The sequence below is a fragment of the Falco biarmicus genome, chromosome 12 (assembly GCF_023638135.1).
Source record: "Falco biarmicus isolate bFalBia1 chromosome 12, bFalBia1.pri, whole genome shotgun sequence".
NCBI lineage: Eukaryota > Metazoa > Chordata > Aves > Falconiformes > Falconidae > Falco > Falco biarmicus.
The window spans coordinates 16,466,143-16,485,321 of NC_079299.1; the positions used below are offsets into that span (position 1 = coordinate 16,466,143).

Here is a 19,179-nt window from a genome sequence, read left to right on the forward strand (position 1 = left end):
ACTACTTATGACTTATGTGTGGTGGCTAGCAGTGTTATTACATTAGTCTAATAGAGCTGACTGCTGAAGAATATAATGAATTTCTGGAAATATAAGATGTGTACTTCCTATGCATGATTTAAATTGCCATAGTAATGATATACAATTCCATGCAAAAAAAAATTCCAAATGTTTCTTCATATCATTTAAATTATGCTTGATTGTAGTGTTGGAAATGAGTATTCTTCTCTGCTCTTCCTGAATGTGTGTGGTGGCAAATAATGTGTTGGGAAAGACCAAAAAACAAGGAACATGTGTCGTAAGATAACTAGAAAGACTCATGGTAAAACTCGAAACATGAAGTGAAATTCTGTTCTGTGTTTAGCAGTAAAAGAAGTTAAGAGCAACATTCTAGATACTGAAGGGGAAAAAAAGTAGGTGATGGAAAATTAGGTAGTTGGGGTTGGTTTTGTTTTGTCTTTTGATTTACACAGAAGTAATATAGGAGGTGTTTTTCCTTAGAATGGTAAGAAGTTTGAGGACCTCGAGTAAAAAATAGCAAGAAGTTTGTGGAAACATAGTGTTTATTTGTATGATAGTCACATTTACAGAGGTCAAATATGCAGAACACTTGAATGTCTAGATAAAGCACAATTCATGTTCACATTTGTATTACAGGTTTTTGAGGCCTTTCAAATAGTTGCAAAGAAAACATTCCAAACATGGAAAGAGCTTCAGAAGTGTTGAAATTGTTTCCTGAGTTTACAAGAGGGCCTGAAACAATAGCTATGAGGTGTGAATTGCTTCCTTCATTTCAGTTAAATGTAATTTGAATTAACTTGCTTGTAGGTCCTACTTTGAGAAATAGTTCAGGTAACTAGGGTTTAGGAGAGATGATTTATGGACCATATCTGCTTAGTCATGTTTGCAAATCCACAGGACTTTCATTTCCACCCTTAAAGTTCTATCTGACCTCGAAATCTTAAAACTTCATCAACTGGTGTTCCTGGTAAGTGGAAGTTTGTTTCATGGAAGTGTGAGGTTTGGCTTTTCTCTAGCTTTAGGAAGTCCTTATGTATTTTAAGCATAATGAATATTTTTAGTAGTCTTTCCACGAAAGATGAAATGACTGGGGGAAGATCTTCCCTTACCTGTTCCTTATTCCTCTGCCTTGGATTTGGGGAGGGAAAGGAGCAAAATAGCCCTACTTCAGCTATCAAATACAAGCAGGCTGTCGGCCTGGATTAGCACGCCAGGCTTTCACCCACGTGAGGTGGTGCTCCATGACCAACTATGTTGCAGTGCATAATGAGCAAATATGAAATTATGTGAAGAAAGGGATAGAGCAGCAGTGTTAGAAGTATTAAAATATTGTTAGACAAGTTAGTTTTTAATATGTTTTATTTCTGTTGATAGATGTGTTACTATAACTATTTCACATGCAGAATAGTCCTGGAATGAGGACAGCGAAGTCTTTGATAGACTTCTATACATCAGAAAATTATCATTAGTTATCATAGAAATATAATGATTGAAGAGTATAGCAGAAGCATATGTAATGGCCATTAGGGAATATATTTCTGTAAACTTTTCCTGAGAAAAGTTTGAGAGCACTCCAGTAAAACTAAGAAGCAACCACTTTTGATAGTCACCAGAAATCATAGCCAATATGGCTGATAATCAGCAGAGTATTTGGACACAGGAAAAATATTGTCATATCTAGAAATTGCATACAGACCCATAGATTTCAGTGTAAAAACCAGCATTTTGTAAAGTCCAAGCCTGAGAACTTGGAGGAGTTATGCCAAATGCATACGAGGCTTGCCCTCTTACCGTGTTCACTAGCACATAATGCACTAGGAAAACAAAAAGTAAATGCAAAAAGGATCAGGGAGCTTTCTTCTTCCATGCCTGTAGGAATTATCGTGTTCGTCGTCTAGCACAAGATATCCTCTCAAAGATACCATTAAAGCTGTGGTGGTTCTGAAGAGCTGCTAATTTCTGTCGTTCAGTTGCAAATACATTTTGAGGAGACAGCCCAGGAAACAGTGAATTATTTATCTTAGTACACAATACTACTTGCATTAAATTACATATTCAGCATTTATATTTACAGCTAATAGATCTTTTCAAATCTGTTTTACTATAGGCAGTTTTTATAGCAAACTTCTTCTGTGCCCTGTTATTTAAGTACTTTATCATTTCTAAATGAGTACTGCAGGGAACAGGGATTGATTTGAGATTCAGTTGAACCCATGACCAAAATTGTTATTGAAGATGAATGAGGTTCTTCTTTATTGTTTTCTACAGTTCTTAGAATCAGTCTAACTGGTTTTTATATGGTTGCTCTGGAGCAAAAATTAAAAGTATCTTATTTTTAATTTTATGGGTTTTGAATTCCAGATTCATTAAAATTGCAGGAAACTTTATCGATGCGTACCAGCTTGCATGCATATATTTTAGGTTTAATTCTCCAAAAGCATATTTTTTGCTTTTGTTTTAACCTCACTAAACCAGCATTAATTTCTGCACTGCTGTTAAAAAAGCCATAAGGGAGAAGACTTGGCTTCAAAATTACTGAAAGTTATGAATTTATTTCTTTCTGCTCTCTCAGATAGAGCTCAATAAATCTTTTTCTGAGAATCAAAACAACTCTGTGCTTGACGAGAAAAGCTGTTTGTTTAAACAAAGGTCCTATATTCTTTACATTCTATGAATTAAAGAAAACAGATTAAAAAAACGTACATTAAAATAGACGGTGAGGTTATGCTACTCTTATTCTTGCTCTTCCTGCTGGTAAAATTTGTGGAGTTGTAATTTACTTCATCAACATTCTCACTGGATTTGAATTAATTTTAACTGTTGGTATTTGGATTGCTCTCAAAAGTCTTGTAAGTAATTCATTGACTGTTAATGCCCTTCTGCATAGGATTTTGATTTCTTGCCATAAAAAATTATTATCTAGCAGTACCTTTTCTATTGGCATTTATTATTTTTCCAGCTTGCTGATGTGTAGCTTTCAAGATGAATGCAGTATTAATATTACCTATTCTACAGCTTCTTTGCTAGACTTAATCATTTTTAGTGTAGCAGCACAGGAAACTACTGGAAAGATGATTCTTAGCAAATGACATTAATATTGATGGCACATGATTAAGTCCAAAAATGTGTAAAAGTGGTAGCAGCACTGGGTGTCTTTACTGCACTTATGAAAAGGCAGGTTAAGTTTTAAGTATTAATACTTTCTATATTCAATAAAACTTTAAAAATAAAACATCCATCTTTCCCATCAGCAAATTCTGGGTCTTACCAAAGAAGAGGTAGAGAAAGTCAGTGCCACTCATAGTACAATATGCAGTTTGTTAATAAAGTTTATTTCTCTTTTCAGTGTAATTATGGATGCTTCAGGCAAGTGGAAGTTGTAGTGTGTTTTCTGAGATTAAGGTTATTAGGAACAGAAAGTCAAGTTAATAACCTTTAGAGATTTAGTATTACTTCCACAGTATAAGAGTACCAGTGGTAGTTTTGGGGGATGTAAAGAAAAACTTAATGTGCTTTGGCCTTTTTATTCTTTTGTTTTTACTTTGTAGGTTAGTTGTGGGTTTTTTTATTTGTTTAGGTACTGCTTTTTCTCAAAGGTTCCACAGGACTAAAGTAACCTTAATTAAGTAGTGACACTGTTTATTTTTATGTTTGAAACCACCATACAAAAATCAAAACTTCAGCTTCATTATCTGTAATTGTTTTAAGATTTGGAAAACTTATCAAGCTATTTGCCACTTTTTGTTCAATAAGCAAGTGGCCTATTTTTGGAAATCCTACAGGAGGAATGGTAACAGTGCTGATATTTACAGATCTTGACTTTACTCAAGTTGCCAGCATTTTATCCAAGAATATGCCTGCTGTTTGTATCAGTGATCATAGATTAGAAAGTATTTGAAATCATAATGAAGTTGTCACTGCTTGGACTTGACGCTTAAAGCAGTAAGACAAGTGAGGACAGGGGAGAGGGGGTGATGTTTGGTTCACTTTGTTGTGTGGTGTTTTTTATTTTTACAACAATCTGTTGTTTTTTCTTTCTATCTGAAGAGACCTTTGGGCTTCATATCTAATCAGTTGGGGAGGGTTATCTATTTTACAAGGAGTAGAAACTATTTTTTTTTTAATGGAACCTTGTATTATTGAAGAACCAATGAGGCAATCACATGCCTATATGGTTTTCTACTGAGTAACAGCTACTCTTTCTCCTGTCTTATTCACTAGACTGAAGAAACAATTTTTTGTAAAATGAGTAAGGTTACATCAAAAGTAGTATCACTTAAGTGCTCCGCCTTGTCCTACCCAGCTTGACTGGTGCACATGCCTAAGTGACAGGAGTGTATCCGTCGCAGTGACCCACTCTGTTCTTGTACAGAAAGCTGTTTGGACCACAAGCACTTAGGTTTTTGATGTGCTGCTGATGAATATTTCTCGTTCGATGTCAGTCTTGTTCACCAAAGGATACCTTGCTGTCTTTGTTTTCAAAAGGCTGAAATTTGCATTTGGGTTATTGAAATTAGAAGCTAACCCTACTCTGTATTTAGTACTTGAAAGATGAATTTTTTGGAAAATGCTCATAATCCACACTTCCATCCAGATATGGGTGACTGACAGCATTTCCTAATACCATAAAAAGTGATTCAAATGTGAATGCTGGAAGTTCTTTGTCCTTCACATGCACTGACTAGATATCCTGGGCTCATCATGGAGTGAGTTATCCCAGAAGATGGCTTTCAGCCTAAAAGAAAACCACTTTTGTTATGCTCTGTACTTACATACCTACACGTAAGCTGTTCTACTGAAATCTATTCAGGATAGGTAAACTCATAAAAGGCATTTTGGTGTGAATGCATATTATATACTACTCTATATTGTGATTGCTATTCCTGTGAGGACTAAGGAAAAATACACATTTGTGGTCATCACAACAGGTTCAGAGCATGGATCATTTCTACATATTTGTTCTTGCAGATTATCAGATCCTTCACTGAGGGAACTGTATTTCAAATTTATATGCTTTCAAAAATTTTTGGTAGACCAGGCCTCTATTTTTGTGAACATTACTAGGGCAGTAGGATTATTTTTGACTAGAGCAAATACTTGATGGATTAGTCCTTTTGATGTTCAGGAGCAACACACAGTAAGATGATGGAAACTTTACAATGGAATTTGGTTCTTGCAAGAAAACTAATGCATCAGATTTTTAATAAGTAAAGTATATATTTGAAATCTGGTTTCTGTTCCTAAACTTTTGGATTGTTATGCTTTGAAGAACTTTTTTGCAATAGGGTGTAGATGAAGATTTTAGTGCTATGGCAGTTCAGTGTCCCACAAAGATGTCTGGCATATCTTCTAATAAGGTGTCCCTTTAGTGCGGCGCTACATCATCTGGTTTGAAGTGGGAATAACGTTGTGACAGAAGCATGAACGGTCTGCCCTTGTTGCCTTCTTGTTCATTCAAATCGGAGAAGAAAGCAGGTGCTGAAAGACAGTAATGGTTTGTCTCTGTATAGTAATGAGGATTCATCTGCTTTGATATGTAACCTGACCAGCACAAGAGACCGTGCCTGGCAATTACTTGTGTAATGCAAACCTAAACATGGCTACTGTTGCTAATTTTAGACTTTCTGGCCTTGACAGTGTCCTTTATTTCAGTTAATTTTATTTATTTATTTATGCTTTTGTTAGGTCTTCAGGCCATGTGAGTTATGGCAGAATGCCTGGATTTCAGTCCTTGAATTTGGCTAGTTGTGTGTCCCCTGCAGACAAATATTCTGAGTGCTGGTCTCTCCCCAGGATATCCATTTACTCCTCTGCTGCATTGTCACTATTTATTATGGCTGTGTAAAAAAGCATTATGAATGATGATTAAAATCTCCTGAAGAGACTTTGCCCGCAAAAATCTTACTATCTAGCTTAAGCTTCAGATATTTTTTTTCTCTAGGAAACCAGTTTACATCCTTCAAATGTTGAAAATTTGATGTCTTAGGTATCTGAAACAAAGCGCTCCACTGGGCTATGATAGTCAGGTTTTGAATTTTTCCTTTTTTGCCATCCTCACGTACTAGTGGCCTGTAGATAGGTATGTAATTGTCCTGGTTTCAGCTGGAATAGAATTATCTTCTTAGGAGCTAGTGCGATGCTGTGTTTCGGCTTTGATGTGAGACCTTTCATTTCCTCAGGCCTTGTTAGTGGAAAGGCTGGAGGGGCACAAGGAATTGGGAGGGGATACAGCCAGGTCAGCTGACCCGAACTGGCCAAAGGGGTGTTCCATACCATGGGATGTCATACCTGGTATATATCCCAGGGGGGGGTTAGCTGAGGCAGGCCAACCATTGCTCAGGGACTGGCTGGGCATCGGTCAACAGGTGTTTCTTCCTTTTCCTCTGGATTTTATTCTTTTCCTCCCCCTTTTCATTATAACTGTTATTGTCATCATTTTTACTGTTGTTCATTCATTTTTATTCTGTTTCAATTATTAAATTGTTTTTATCTCAACCATCAAGTTTTGCGTTCCATTCCAATTGTCCTTCCCATCCCTCTGGGTGAGGGAGTAAGCAGGCAGCTGCGTGGTACTCAGTTACCAGCTGGGGTTAAACCACTACAGTCATGCAAGGTGTTGCTTCCTGTATTAAAAGTTGTATGTGCTTTGTACCAGAAGCAAATCAGTGGTTCTGAAGAATGATGCCTTTTATTGAGATTAGGCACCTCCATCATTCTTTTCTCCATTCCTCTGAGTCAGAGGAACGCTGTACAGCTGCTTGCCATTGGAAGTTGAAGGATGGGGGAGAAGAGGAAGAAGTAGCATATCTAGGGTTGTGACTGTCTTATGAGTTTGTAGCAATATTTTATTAAATTCCATTAAAATTGTTAGATGTGCTTTTATCTGTCATCATCGAACAGTTACAAAACCAGGCTCTAGTGAGGAAAGAAGTCTCTTCCCTTAACTACTAGTTTGGAACAGACTTTACACCTGGCTATATTGTGTGTAGGGCAATGGTGTTACAGGTCACTGCGAGGTTAAAATTATTTGAATTAGAGCAGCAACAGAGTTTAGCACTGGAGTTCATTAGGTGCTGTGTTAACACCAAGTTCCTTTGAGAACAGGTCAGTCATGGACTCATTTCACTGCTTTTAGTTTTGTTTTACAAAATCAAAGCAGCGTCTGAAAGAAATTAGTTGTATATAGTCTCAGCTATAGACAACTATAAAAGTTTAAAGACTTCAGTTGTGTGTATTAATCTGGAACAGAAAGGAAGGACTGTAGGAGTCCTTAAGAGTTAGGAAGAAACTTTCCAACTGACAAGCTATTGTCTGACAATCTACCCCATGGTGCGGTTACTCTTTTTTTGCTGAAGCAGCTATTTGGGCAACTCTGGGATAAAACACTGAGTTAAATGTGTCCATCTGTACAGCCTCTGTGGCAAACAGAAATTTTTCTTACCTAGTGGGTATAGGCTAAGGCAATTTTTCCCTGATTCCCTTCATGAGATATTAACCTCTTGTACCGCTATTATTAGGTACCCACATTGCCAGCTTTGCAGATTTGGTTTTTCATTCACTGTATGAGTCTCTAAGAGACACATTAGCAGGCTGTAACTTAATTTTCTCAGAATCTTATTGGGATCTAATTTCATGTACTGCTGTTTGTTGTTATGGAAACAGTATAATGAGTTCAGTTGTATAAGGGTGGAAATATCACATACAGTTTCTGTTCAGGGTAAAAATGACAAAATGGCATTTCTATAAATGGTGTTCCAGAATAAACTGCTTCAGTGGGACTCATGAAGTTTTCCTTCTAGCTAATTCTTCATCATTCTACAGTTTTTAAAGTAAGTGGCATAAAAAAAAATTAAAAATAAAAATCATAGAAGACTTTTTTTAGAAAAATAGCAGGAAGCTTCGTCTTCTCATTTAAAGTGTAAGAAATAATCAGAAAAGCCAAAGTGTATCTTTCTTTGAGATTATTTTAACTGTCAACTATTTTGACTAAGAGAACAATGCTTTTATAGTGTCACATAATTGTCTCAAAAATAAAATTATGTCCCAGTAAATTTGATATAATGGACGCTGTTACGCTTGAGGTCTTGGTTCCCTTCTGGGACTCTATATGTAAGTCTGGTTATAGGTGTTATTTATTTGGGTAAGATCTCTCTCTATGTGGATATGATGCAGTGCTTGCCTTACTTTATTATAATATCAATGTATCTCCTTTCTTTCTGGGAAGTTGGCAGATAAACTCACTGGAAGTCCTGTGTCCATGTCACTGAATACTCAAGCAGATTTACCATTGACTTTTACTTGTTTATCAGTACAGAGATGGATAAATGTTTGAATGCTTTGGGATCACCTCATACTTGGTGTAGTACTAAATTTACACCAGTTGTTACTCGGGCTTATTCCGTATATCGTGGAGCGTTTCTAAGAAGCACGGACTCCATTGCATCAGAATGATGAAAAGAGAAAACCAGAAAGCAAAAAAGATAGCATTTGCACTGAAGAGGTTATAAAGCAAAGAAATACTATCACTTTTTGAGCAGGAAAAATCCATTTCTGCATTGATATCCTTAAATAACAGTTGCAAAGGTGTTAGGTCAGAGAATTGCTTTACTGCTTAATTAAGGGATGTGAGAGGCAGAACAGAATTTAATGTCCCCAGAGTTGGGGCAAAACAGTAAGTCTGTGGCTGTGGTTGAAGCTTAACTTTCATAGAAGAGCTGGTAAATTTTTCCTGTGTTCCTTGGGGTATTTGCTTTGTCATCATCTGCCGTTTCCAGTCTGTCAGCATGGCAATGCTTCTTATCTTTTCACTCATCTGAAACATTCAATGTGTTATTAACATCAGTTTAAAAATAAAATGAAATATTTCCAGCAATAATATTAGTTAAAACAAGGCACAACTATTTCTCTTCTATCAACCTTTACTTAAAGCTTTTATTTCAAAGAGAGATGTTAGTAAGTGTGCCAATCTATGAAAGAAATTGAAATGCCTGGTTAGCAGTAAGCTGACACAGTGCATCAGTTGTGTCACCTTAGTGTGTTCTGGGTAATGTTCGCAGCTGGCTTTGTGTAACATCAAGGAGCACGCAGGTAGCTGTGGTGGGGCTGTTACTGCCTGTAAGGTTTGTGTGAAGGCAGGGTGATGATTAGAAGGGGGTGTGTGCTCAATGGTTGTAGCTTGGGTTACTGTCTATGCAGGTTTTATGATTTGCAATACAATAAACAAAAAGACCAGGTTAAAATATATTCAGAGAGAAACATCTGAAAGTCTTTATTCTTTCTTGGAGTATTCTAGAAATTTAAATGTGGGTTTATGATGAATTTAAGTAGGCTAGGTAAGTAGTTTTGGGGGAAAAAGAGAATGGGGTAGGAAGCTTTGTCTGGTATTTTTTATGTTTAATAAACCCTGGTTTGTCTGTAATGACATCTTTAACCTCCTCTAGCTATGATCTGCTTATTAATATGCAAATAAAGCAAGCAATTTACCACATAGTAATAAACTAGGTTTTGCATGACTATTCAAGCTTAACGAAATCAGACCCTGGCAGTCTGGCCAAATCCCAGAGTCCAAGGCAAAATTACCGTGATGGAAAAGACTGCAAGTTTGGGTCAATTTTCTTGTCTACCTGAAAATATTAAAAGAATACCATCATGCACTGTGAAATCCTTTTGTATAATCTTAGGTCCTGGTGCTGATAAAAAGCTGATAAAAGAGGAGGTGGAGATAGCTGAAGCTAGATGGACTGAGCATCTGCCCTAGCACAGGGACAGGATCACTCATATATATATTTCTGGCTGGAATGGAGAGAAGGGGAAATGTTATCTAACTATGGGAAAACCCCATGCAGACAGTTCTGATTATTTGCCACTGCCACTAGTAGTAAAATTTCCCTCTCTGTAATTTGCAAACATAAGAAATACAGCTTACCTGTTTTAATTATGCATCTTTTCTCCATGTATGTTCTTAAGGCAGTTTTTTCCAGATTTGGTCAAATAGACCAGATGGTCAGAACATAAATAACAAGAATTAAGCCCAAATATGGGTAGAGATACTCATCTCCAAAAGTCACCTGCCCTTTAAAAAGAAAAAAAAAAAGTTTTAAACTGGTAGTACTGCTAACTTCTGCGTGTTTGTGTAATTTACCTCCCCTCCTCCTATAAAGAGAGATGTGTTTCATTGCATTAAGAACTGGCAGGGATTTTTAGGTGTTCAGGCCACAATTGTTTAAATACCTTCCTTTAAAATCACTCTTAGGCACTGTTTGGAACATACTAGCTTCTGAACACTTCCAGATTATCTAGAGCTACCCTTATCCAATCCAGTCTGCATTTCAAATTCTTCTCATACTTGTACAAACAACATTGTGGTTCTTCCTTTAATACGGACTTTTACTTGCTAATGTTCTGCTGAAGAAGAAGAAAAGGGTAGAATTAAAAAACTGTCAAATAGTGTAACTGTTTCTCTGTGGGTAATCTTATTTTGTATATTTTTCTCATGATATTTGCTCTTTAAATGGCATTAATTGGCAGCATAATTATAAAACACAGAGGAATTAACATGCTGGGCATGCAGTCCTTATAGACATTGGAGAAAACCTTATACTCTGAAAAATAAGCAGTATCAAGAATGCCTTGTTGTTTTGTGAGCGTCTTGAAGGTCACTGCATGAGATTTTTTGTATTGCATATGCTAAATGTAATCATTATGCAATGAGTATGCAGATAATTGGTTTAGGCTTACATAGTTATGTTTGGGGTTTTGCATTTGTGGAACCTTGCTAATACTTCTTTCGTATTGTTCTAGCAGACTTGGGATGGAGGAGGAAAGACAGAGGAATAAAACCCTATGTATTTCTGGCGTGCTGGTGCTGTGTATGTGAGCATGTATATACGTACACGCACACATGTGCTCTATTACCTGTGATACATCCAATTGTTAGCTCTAGCTCTATATCCAATTGCATCATGTTTGTGTACTAAATAGATTGGTTAATAGATTTAACCCTGGAAGTTCTCTTATGTTTTTTTCTCTGGAAGAGGCAAAACTTTTTGTTTTTCAGAAGGCCCGAGTAGTTTATCAGATCTTTGTTCAATATCAAGGTGAAATCTTCATGTTTCTGCTTTTGCCAGAAGTGAGTATCTTCTGTTCTATGAAACGTATTTTGTAATACCTTTTATAATACCTTTAAAGATATTAAAAAAAGACATTCTAAAAGCTGGTGAAAGTAAAATTACTATTTATGTCAAATTGAGTATCCAAGAGAGTATTTACCTAAAGAATTTTTTAATAAAGTATCGATGTGTATGTTTCATATAGGGGACCCAGCACCTCTTTTGCAACACTGTGGTATCAAAAGCACAACATGTAGAGACCGGTAGTAGAGATTGTAAAACTTCAACAGTAGATGGTAATGTACCAACGTACAGGTCTTGCTGGAAATAATATATAATTTCACATCATGGTATATGGCATCTTTGACCAAAATGTAGGTGTTGCTGATATTCTCAAATGTGCTTGACAGAGTTGTCAGGTCTTCTGAGTTTGAGAGAAAGGGAGGGAAAGGATGGATGCCCCTGCCGTACAGGACAACCCAGGGCAGAGCAGACTGTTGGCTTTGTCTGACCTGTCTGACCAGGCAGTTCTCTGTGGGCACCATGTTTTGTTTGAGGGGACCTGGGGAGCAGCTGCCTCAGCAGCTCACCCCACCAGCATTCTTTGATGCGGGGCACTGCAGGCAGGGGGGAAGACAAGCCAGGTTTTTCAGTTTCTTGTCTCTGCTGGCTCCTGTCTGCCAAAGAAATCACAAGCAATTTCCTTTCCCACCCAAGGAAGCAGGAGAGAGCAGAGGATCTCCCCCATCGCTCCTCTGCATTCGTAGTGAGCTGTGGATCTCCCTTTTTTGACCGGCAAGGTTGTTTACCGCTGAGGGGTAAGAAAAAGCTTAAAGTTATCTGTTGCGTGGATGAGTTTTCAGAGTGTGGGATGTGAGGAAATTTTAAAAAGATGACGCCTTAAAGAAAGCTCCCGTTACTTTTCTGTGTTAGTGCTCCGTATTCTGTTTAAAAAACAGCCCTCCATGAAAGATTACAGCTGAGTGAGGGAACAGTTGGTTGCAAATTAATAATGAAAGCTAGACTGAGGATGGTTTGACAGTATTTTAAAATTAATGACCTGCCATAGAGTATTTCGCTTTGTTTGTCTGGACCTCTGACTGCCTTGGCAGTATAAATGAGTTTAGTAAATTAAGTTTATGTGAACTAGGTTTTGGTGCTTTTAGTAGAATTATTAATGACACAATAATACCATAGATGCTTCTGATTAAACCCAAGATATTGGTGAACTATGAATTGGGAAGCCAAAAGTGGAATATTGAATGATTATCATAACAAAAAATATAGTTCTGGCAGTTAAGCAAATAATACCATTTATTTTAAAATGCTTTTGCTCACAGTCATACAAACTAATTTGGCACATCTATTTTTCTTGAGATAAGTGTCTGGTTTTAGGAGAATTGTGCAGTGGTTTATGTGAGAGAGTGTTCAAAGAGAGCAGCCCACACATGAAGAACTTCACTTTTTGTATGTGTAATACAATTTAAGGGATTTATTTTTTTAAGACAAAGCTTAATTTCTGTACAAGACTCAAAACTGGTGGAAGTATAACATAAACATGTGCCTTGGTGCAGACATTTTCACAGCTATGTTATTTAGAAGCATTTGTCCAAAGTTTTAGTGATTGTGTCTGCAGCAACAAGGATTTGCTTGGTAGTATAATTACATGCAGGATCTGGCAAGAGATCTGATGTGTAATTAAAGCTTTGTATTGGGTTTGCATGGCAAGACTTGGTAGCAGGGGGGCTACAGGGGTGTTTTCTGTGAGAGGCTGCTAGAAGCTTCCCCCATGTCCAACAGAGCCAATGCCAGCCAAGACCACTGCTGGTCAAGGCCAAGCCAGTCAGATGGTGGTTGCAACTCTGAGATAACATTTTTAAAAAGGGGGAAACAGAGACTGGTTTTTTCATTATTTGTCTAATCTATGGTCACCGTGCTTGCTATTGAGAGCGTAGTTTGGAGCAAATTAAATAGCTGGTGACAGCATAGCTTTTAAATAGATGAACAGCAGTCATTATATGCAAACTTAATAAATGTATGTTTATATATAAGATTGTGTAGACTAGCAGATAGTCATCTTTATGGAAAACCAAGAACAAAGCAACTAAATATCACTTAGTGGCAATCCCTGTGCCTATTAGTAATCTGAAATCTACTTGAAAGGCTAGTGCCTGAGAGTCTGATTCTCTTACTGTCTGGCTGTGTTTCCAGCTACAGTTAGCCTTAAGTTATCCACTAGCAAAAAGAGCCTAATACTTACTACTTTCATAGACTGTAAATGCTACAGAAGTGCAAATTATTATTACCAATAACTTAATTGGAAGATAGTGACAAATGTAGATCCTTATAAATTGTTAAGAAAAATCCTTGTTTCTACTATGTCCTCCTTTTCCAGTTAGGTTGATAACCATTAGGCCATCCTTCCTTTTTATTTTGCTGCTTTAATTCTGCTCCTACATTGTGGGAAGGATCTCAGAACAATTCCTTTCCTACCTAAAGAAAGAATTAGACTTTGTTTGTTCTGACTATAAGATGCTAGTTTGCTTGTCAGCTTATTTTGTGGTACTGTTGTGGCAGGGCTGGGCAGCAGTGGTAGGTCCATGTCACCATGGGAGCACAGTGATTCATGGTGACTCTGGCATGAGCAGTGTGGCACAGCTCCTGTGACTGCCTGCTGCCACACACAGAGCAGCTGCTCACCTGAACCACTTTGATTTAATATCGGAGGGCATTCTGGAACCCAAAGACCATTGAAAACAAAATGGTTTAAGCATGTAAAAGCCTTGGCAAATCTCGGGCCTTCCTTAGATTGTGTGCCTGGTACATGGGTGTGCAGAGTGCGATGAGGTCCTCCTGGAGGTGCTGCAGGTATGTCCCGTGGCTCCTGGAGGTGCTGCAGGTATGTCCCGTGGCTGAGTTGGAATCTGCCTGAAGTGAGCATAATTTTCTTGCCAGGTGTGAGCAGGTGAAGTTGGTTTGATAGCTCTTCTGGGAGTCCTCATGAAACCTGAGCCCATAAGCTCTCTTAAAATACAGATAAGTAAGGAATACCAATACTGATAATAAACAGGTTTTGGCAGTGATACCTCTGTGTGTGAGTGTAATGTGGCTCTCAAATAAAGTAGGACGTAGAACAGACTGAGAAACACTGGAAGAGGAAGTTGGGGTTTTGTGAATATGAGCTATGGGAAGAGGAGGAGGAATGGTACTTGTAATGGATCTTTGCTTCTTGGAATTAATAATTCATCTAACCATAATAGTCCTCACCCTCCTCATATCTTTGAAAGATTTCTGAATGAGCTTTCAATGAACTCTTAAGAACAAGATTGTCTAGTTACAGTAGCACAGAGCTCTGTGCGTGTTAATCAGTCTAAGACACAAGACATAAAAGATCCAATAATACCTTGCAGAGTCAATACATCTTTTTTTCTTTGTTTTAGAAATTAATTCCAATTCCTGTCCTTTACTGGTTAAAAACGAGAGTGAGCACGTGCAAACATTTAGCCTGTGTTTGCTTTGCAGAACTATTCCATTAGATCAGCAGGCTGTGGATGAATAATTGAAATGTATAATGTAGGCTGTTCTGTATGTGTGTTTGTTGAATGGAGTTGACCTCTATTCTTTGTCATGATACAAAGTGAGTTCATGAACTGTTATTTAGTGTATTGATAGTGATTTGAAAGCTATTTCAAGGTATTATATGAGCATGTACGAATAACAGAGTACCTCATCCAACTCATAGACAAGACAAGGAGCAGCTGCAATTGCTGTAACTGCTTCTGGAACCTAAGCAAATTCATATTGGAAAAAATCTGTATTTTCTATTATCTCTGTTAACAGTTAGTCTGGGCATAAGCAAAAAAAATAATAATAATAAAAAAAAATCCCTGGCAGAGCAGTTAGGCACAAGGGGATTTGGGACCAACCGTTCTCATTAGTCTCTCTATGGTTTTGTCACTTTTTATCCATTATAGGCTTCTTTGGGCCAAAGGGACAGGCGTCACTGTGCACAACTGTTTAGGACTTTGATTATTCAGGAGTTGCTTTCACCCCTCACAAAGTACCCATGAAAATAATACTCATTTCCTTAAAACAGAAGTGAAAAAATTAGGCTACTTCTGTTGAAGGCCTTGTGGCGCTATTTTCACTAACCTTCTCGGAGAACTATGTTGGTGTTAGATGTAATTCTGATATAAGGAGAGATGCTTTTGCATCATCAGGGTAATTTAAATTGAAACAACATTAAAACAGTTGTAAACTTCAGTTTAATTGCAATCACAGAAATATCAAGCAGAAAAGGACAATCTTGAGATACAGAGTGGGAGTGGAACTGCCAAATTCAAACAGGTGAACATAGACCAAGGAGAGGGAAAACACTGAGATATTTGGATAGCTCTTCTTTAAGGATTTAATTCAGAAATTAATATATTCATTTGGGTAAATGTGTGATTTATTTTTTCTCTCTCTCTCCTTACTGTATAGCATAGCATGGCAAGCAATTTAATGTCATCTTGCTACCTTGTTTCAAAAGAATTTTATGGCAGCACCTCTCCTGTCTGCCTTGATCCAAAACTTGAATCTGGGAGTGTTTAGAATGCAAAGGCATAATTCCTGCTCTGGCAGTACACTGGGCATTTGCTTCTCCACAAACTACTTCAGATATAGCATATAAAAAAATAATAATCTGTGACAGAGTGACAGTGTTCACAGCTTACTCTTCCTATCTAGGTGATCCCTTCTATTCAGGAAGAATGCTTTAAAGTATCATCAGAATGTGTCACTCAGGATGGGGTGGGGGGGTGTTAAAAAGGCAACTACATCAACAAAGTGATCATTTTTGGTTCCTGATAATTCTGCCCCTGTTGCTTGTGAGCAAGAGAAGTGGGGTAGCCTGGTTCCAACCATGCCTCTCCCTCTGGAGTCTCCTGTCATACTTAGTATTTCTGCTTTGGCATAGGGTATGTCATATGGCAGAAAAGGTGGAAATTGCCAAATGAAATGTCTCTTCACTTTAAAACAAAGAAAATTGCTGTCCTTCAGTAGCAGCCTGCAATAGCAAGTGTGGCAAGTAAACAATGATAATGTTCGCCGAGATGTTCTGTGAGATGTCTGCAGGATATTGTAATAAACTTTTCCATGATTGGTTTCCCCAAACAATTGGCAGTCTAACAGCACTAGGGGACTGCAGTAAACAGAGCAGTTCAGTTCTGCTTTGTAAATGTTTCCTGGAATAAATAGGAAATACAACATTTTTTTGAACAAGGGAGGGGGAGAACATCCAAGTCAAGCAGCCTTATTTCATTCATGTCCTTTTGTCTAGTTTTTCCTATTGTCTGGATTTCTACCTTCAGAGGTGCCCCAGCTCTGGGAGCCAAGTAACCTAGGGGTTTAAACAGCATTTAAGTCCTCAGAATCTGGGCCATGCTTGGGATGCTGTTCTGTGCACCAGAAGTGGTGTGAAAAAATGGTATGAAGTTGGGAACCAAAGAAAGAACAAAAAGAGCTGTGGCACATCAGTGGCTCAAAAGGGGAGGAATTCGGGCATGAATGTTCAGAGAGGCAGAAGCCCCATTTGTAGAAGAAGCTAGCAGAGCACAACAGTTTTATCTAAGCTTTTAGTGTTGGCACTCTGTCTTCTGGTTTTGGCTGGTGTCTTGGGATAGATGTGTGGAATGTGATGCAGCAGGGGGGTGGGAACTTTAAAAGGGGATGGAAGATGGAAAACAGAAGGAGCTGGCCCAAATGAGCAAGCTGTGCTAGTTCCCTAGTACAGGGTGCAGAAGTTGTTTCTAACACTTTGACAAGGAGGCTTAAGTTTGTGAATGGCAATTATCAGTGCAGTCTATAGGTAGAAATTGTTTGACAAACTAGAATGTTTCTTCCTCTCTGTCCCTTTAAGCAAGCACAGATCATTCAACAATGCACAGCAAATCCAGCTTTCTTTTTGTCTTGTTCGAATCCACTGAAATAATAAAGGATTTCTGGGAACTGCTGCTTTGCATCTTTTTTTTCCAAATTGGTGCCAAGATTTGGATCTATCCCTGAGAGTCAGAATGCCATAAGGAATGCATTGGAGCAAAATTATTTTATATGACTGTCATTTCTTTGTTAAAATTAATTGATTGTAAATTTATAGGATAGATTGTCTCTAAATTTCATCAGTGAGTTTCAGAAATTACCTGTGGCAGGAAGGCTACAGTTGTGGCTTTCAGGACTGCTGAAATAACACTTTTAGAAGAATCATCAAAAGCAGATTGAAGCAATTCTCCATTACTGCTATTAAAGAGCAGTTTGACAACCTGGGCACTGATGCCAGGAAGGGGCTGTTTCATAAGGCTGGTTATTAGATGAAGTTTCTAGTTTGATACTTTCCTTTTATTTATATAAGTAATTTCAAAACCTGTACTCTGATGCTAGTCCAGCCAGATCTCACCAGATACAAATGACGTGATCACATACAGCAAGGGCCCTGGTTTTGTTTAGGATTTAGGTTGCAGTGCTTCAGCTGTCACTGCATGCCTCAAGGGCAACATCAGGTTTTCTTGGCTTTGGAGCTGAATGCTGGCAGATAGGGTTTCATAAGATCTAGCTCTGAGTTTAGCTCAGACCTTCTCAAAAGCATGGGTGAAAATACATTTTGCCATCCTGAGGGTGACAAGCCAGGGTTTTCCTACTTTAGGGAGGATAAATGAAAGCAAAAAATACATAAAGCATTCCTGCTCTCCCTGCAGGGTAGGAAAAGCAAAGCTGGGAACTGCTGCTGTTTAGCAAGGGCCACCCAACCGTTAGCTCAAACATCACAACATTTTAGTCTTAAGTAGAAATCTTGCTTTTCCAGGGCTTTGTTGGAGGGAAAGGGAACAGTGGGACATCATAGTTACAGATGTTAAATCAGCTGGTGATAGTCCAATATGAAAGCGGCTATGCAAATGTAAGAGCATTTCATTGTGTAAAACTAATGTACCTGTAATTACATCTCTAATTAATAGATGGATATGACAGTCCTTGATGTTGGGGGTTGAAGCCCAACATCAATATGCCTTTTTGTAGGGGCATATTGGCAGTGTCTTTTGGAGAATCTTGCAAATGTACAGCCTTATGTTTCCTGTTTGAAGGCACAAATTTGAAGAAGTTGTTATGGGAAATTGAAATGAGACTGTGTTTAAACTTGTGCTGTAATCTGGCACAAGTTTGTGCTTTCCTCGGACCTTCTTGTGATGATTCTCAGCATGTCGGTGCCCTGACCGAACCTGTCACGCAGCAGCACGAGAACAAGAGGTGATGCTCTAGGAGAGTTGACAGGGAGAGGATAATTTCTTCCACTGGCAGCATGGATTTATGACAGCCTAAAATGACTTTGTAACAAGAACCTCAGTGATTTATTTTTTTTTTCTTCCCCTCATAATTTGAATAGGAAATAGCTCTCTGTGACCAGTGTTAGCATTGCTTGGATCGCTGCTCTTCAGCAGCCAGCTTTCTAGCCATGTGATTTCATAGAATTTGGATCTAAGATAACTTTTCTTTTTCCCTAACTTTTTCAGTTAGAGAATACACCTGAATATCTATGTGCTTCTTCATGTACCTTTTTCAAATTAAAGTTTTGTTTTCCTCGGTTCATATACTTTATGTTTTTATCTTAGTTTCAAAGGGGTGTATACACATTAGTAAAATATTTCACAAGTTACAAACGATGTACTATTGTTATTCTAGTACTGTGGCTAGAGAAATCAGAGACCTTATGAATTATTCAGATGTATGTCATAAGGCTGCAAGCAAGAAATGGAGAGAGCCTTCACAGCCGAGTGCTGTGGGCTCTGACTGACATTGGTGTTAGAGCCATGCTTTGAATGGGCTCCCAGCCAGATGACCCTGTTAGGTCTTTTCCAGGCTAAATTATGAATGCACGCGCAGGGTTGGGGTGCAATGCTACCTCAGTCCTGGATGCAATGTAGACATATAAGCAAATAGCAATGTGTGAGTTAATAAAGCTAAAAAGAAGCTAAGTGTTACATTTCTTTGTATAAGGGAAGAAATTTTTCATAAGGGTAAC

General features: G+C 38.0%; 1 protein-coding gene across 3 annotated transcripts in view; it reads left to right on the forward strand.

The window, feature by feature from the left end:
• Positions 1-19,179, forward strand: part of PRKCE (protein kinase C epsilon) — a 293,250-nt gene that overhangs the window by 136,665 nt on the left and 137,406 nt on the right. The window contains exon 1 of one of the 3 annotated variants that reach the window (XM_056357344.1): positions 11,722-11,947. The exons of the other annotated variants lie outside the window; for them this stretch is intronic. Coding sequence (XP_056213319.1) covers positions 11,737-11,947 — 211 coding nt within the window. The 5' untranslated portion in view covers positions 11,722-11,736. Of the gene's footprint in view, positions 1-11,721; positions 11,948-19,179 lie in introns of those variants that run through there. 3 annotated transcript variants of the gene reach the window in all.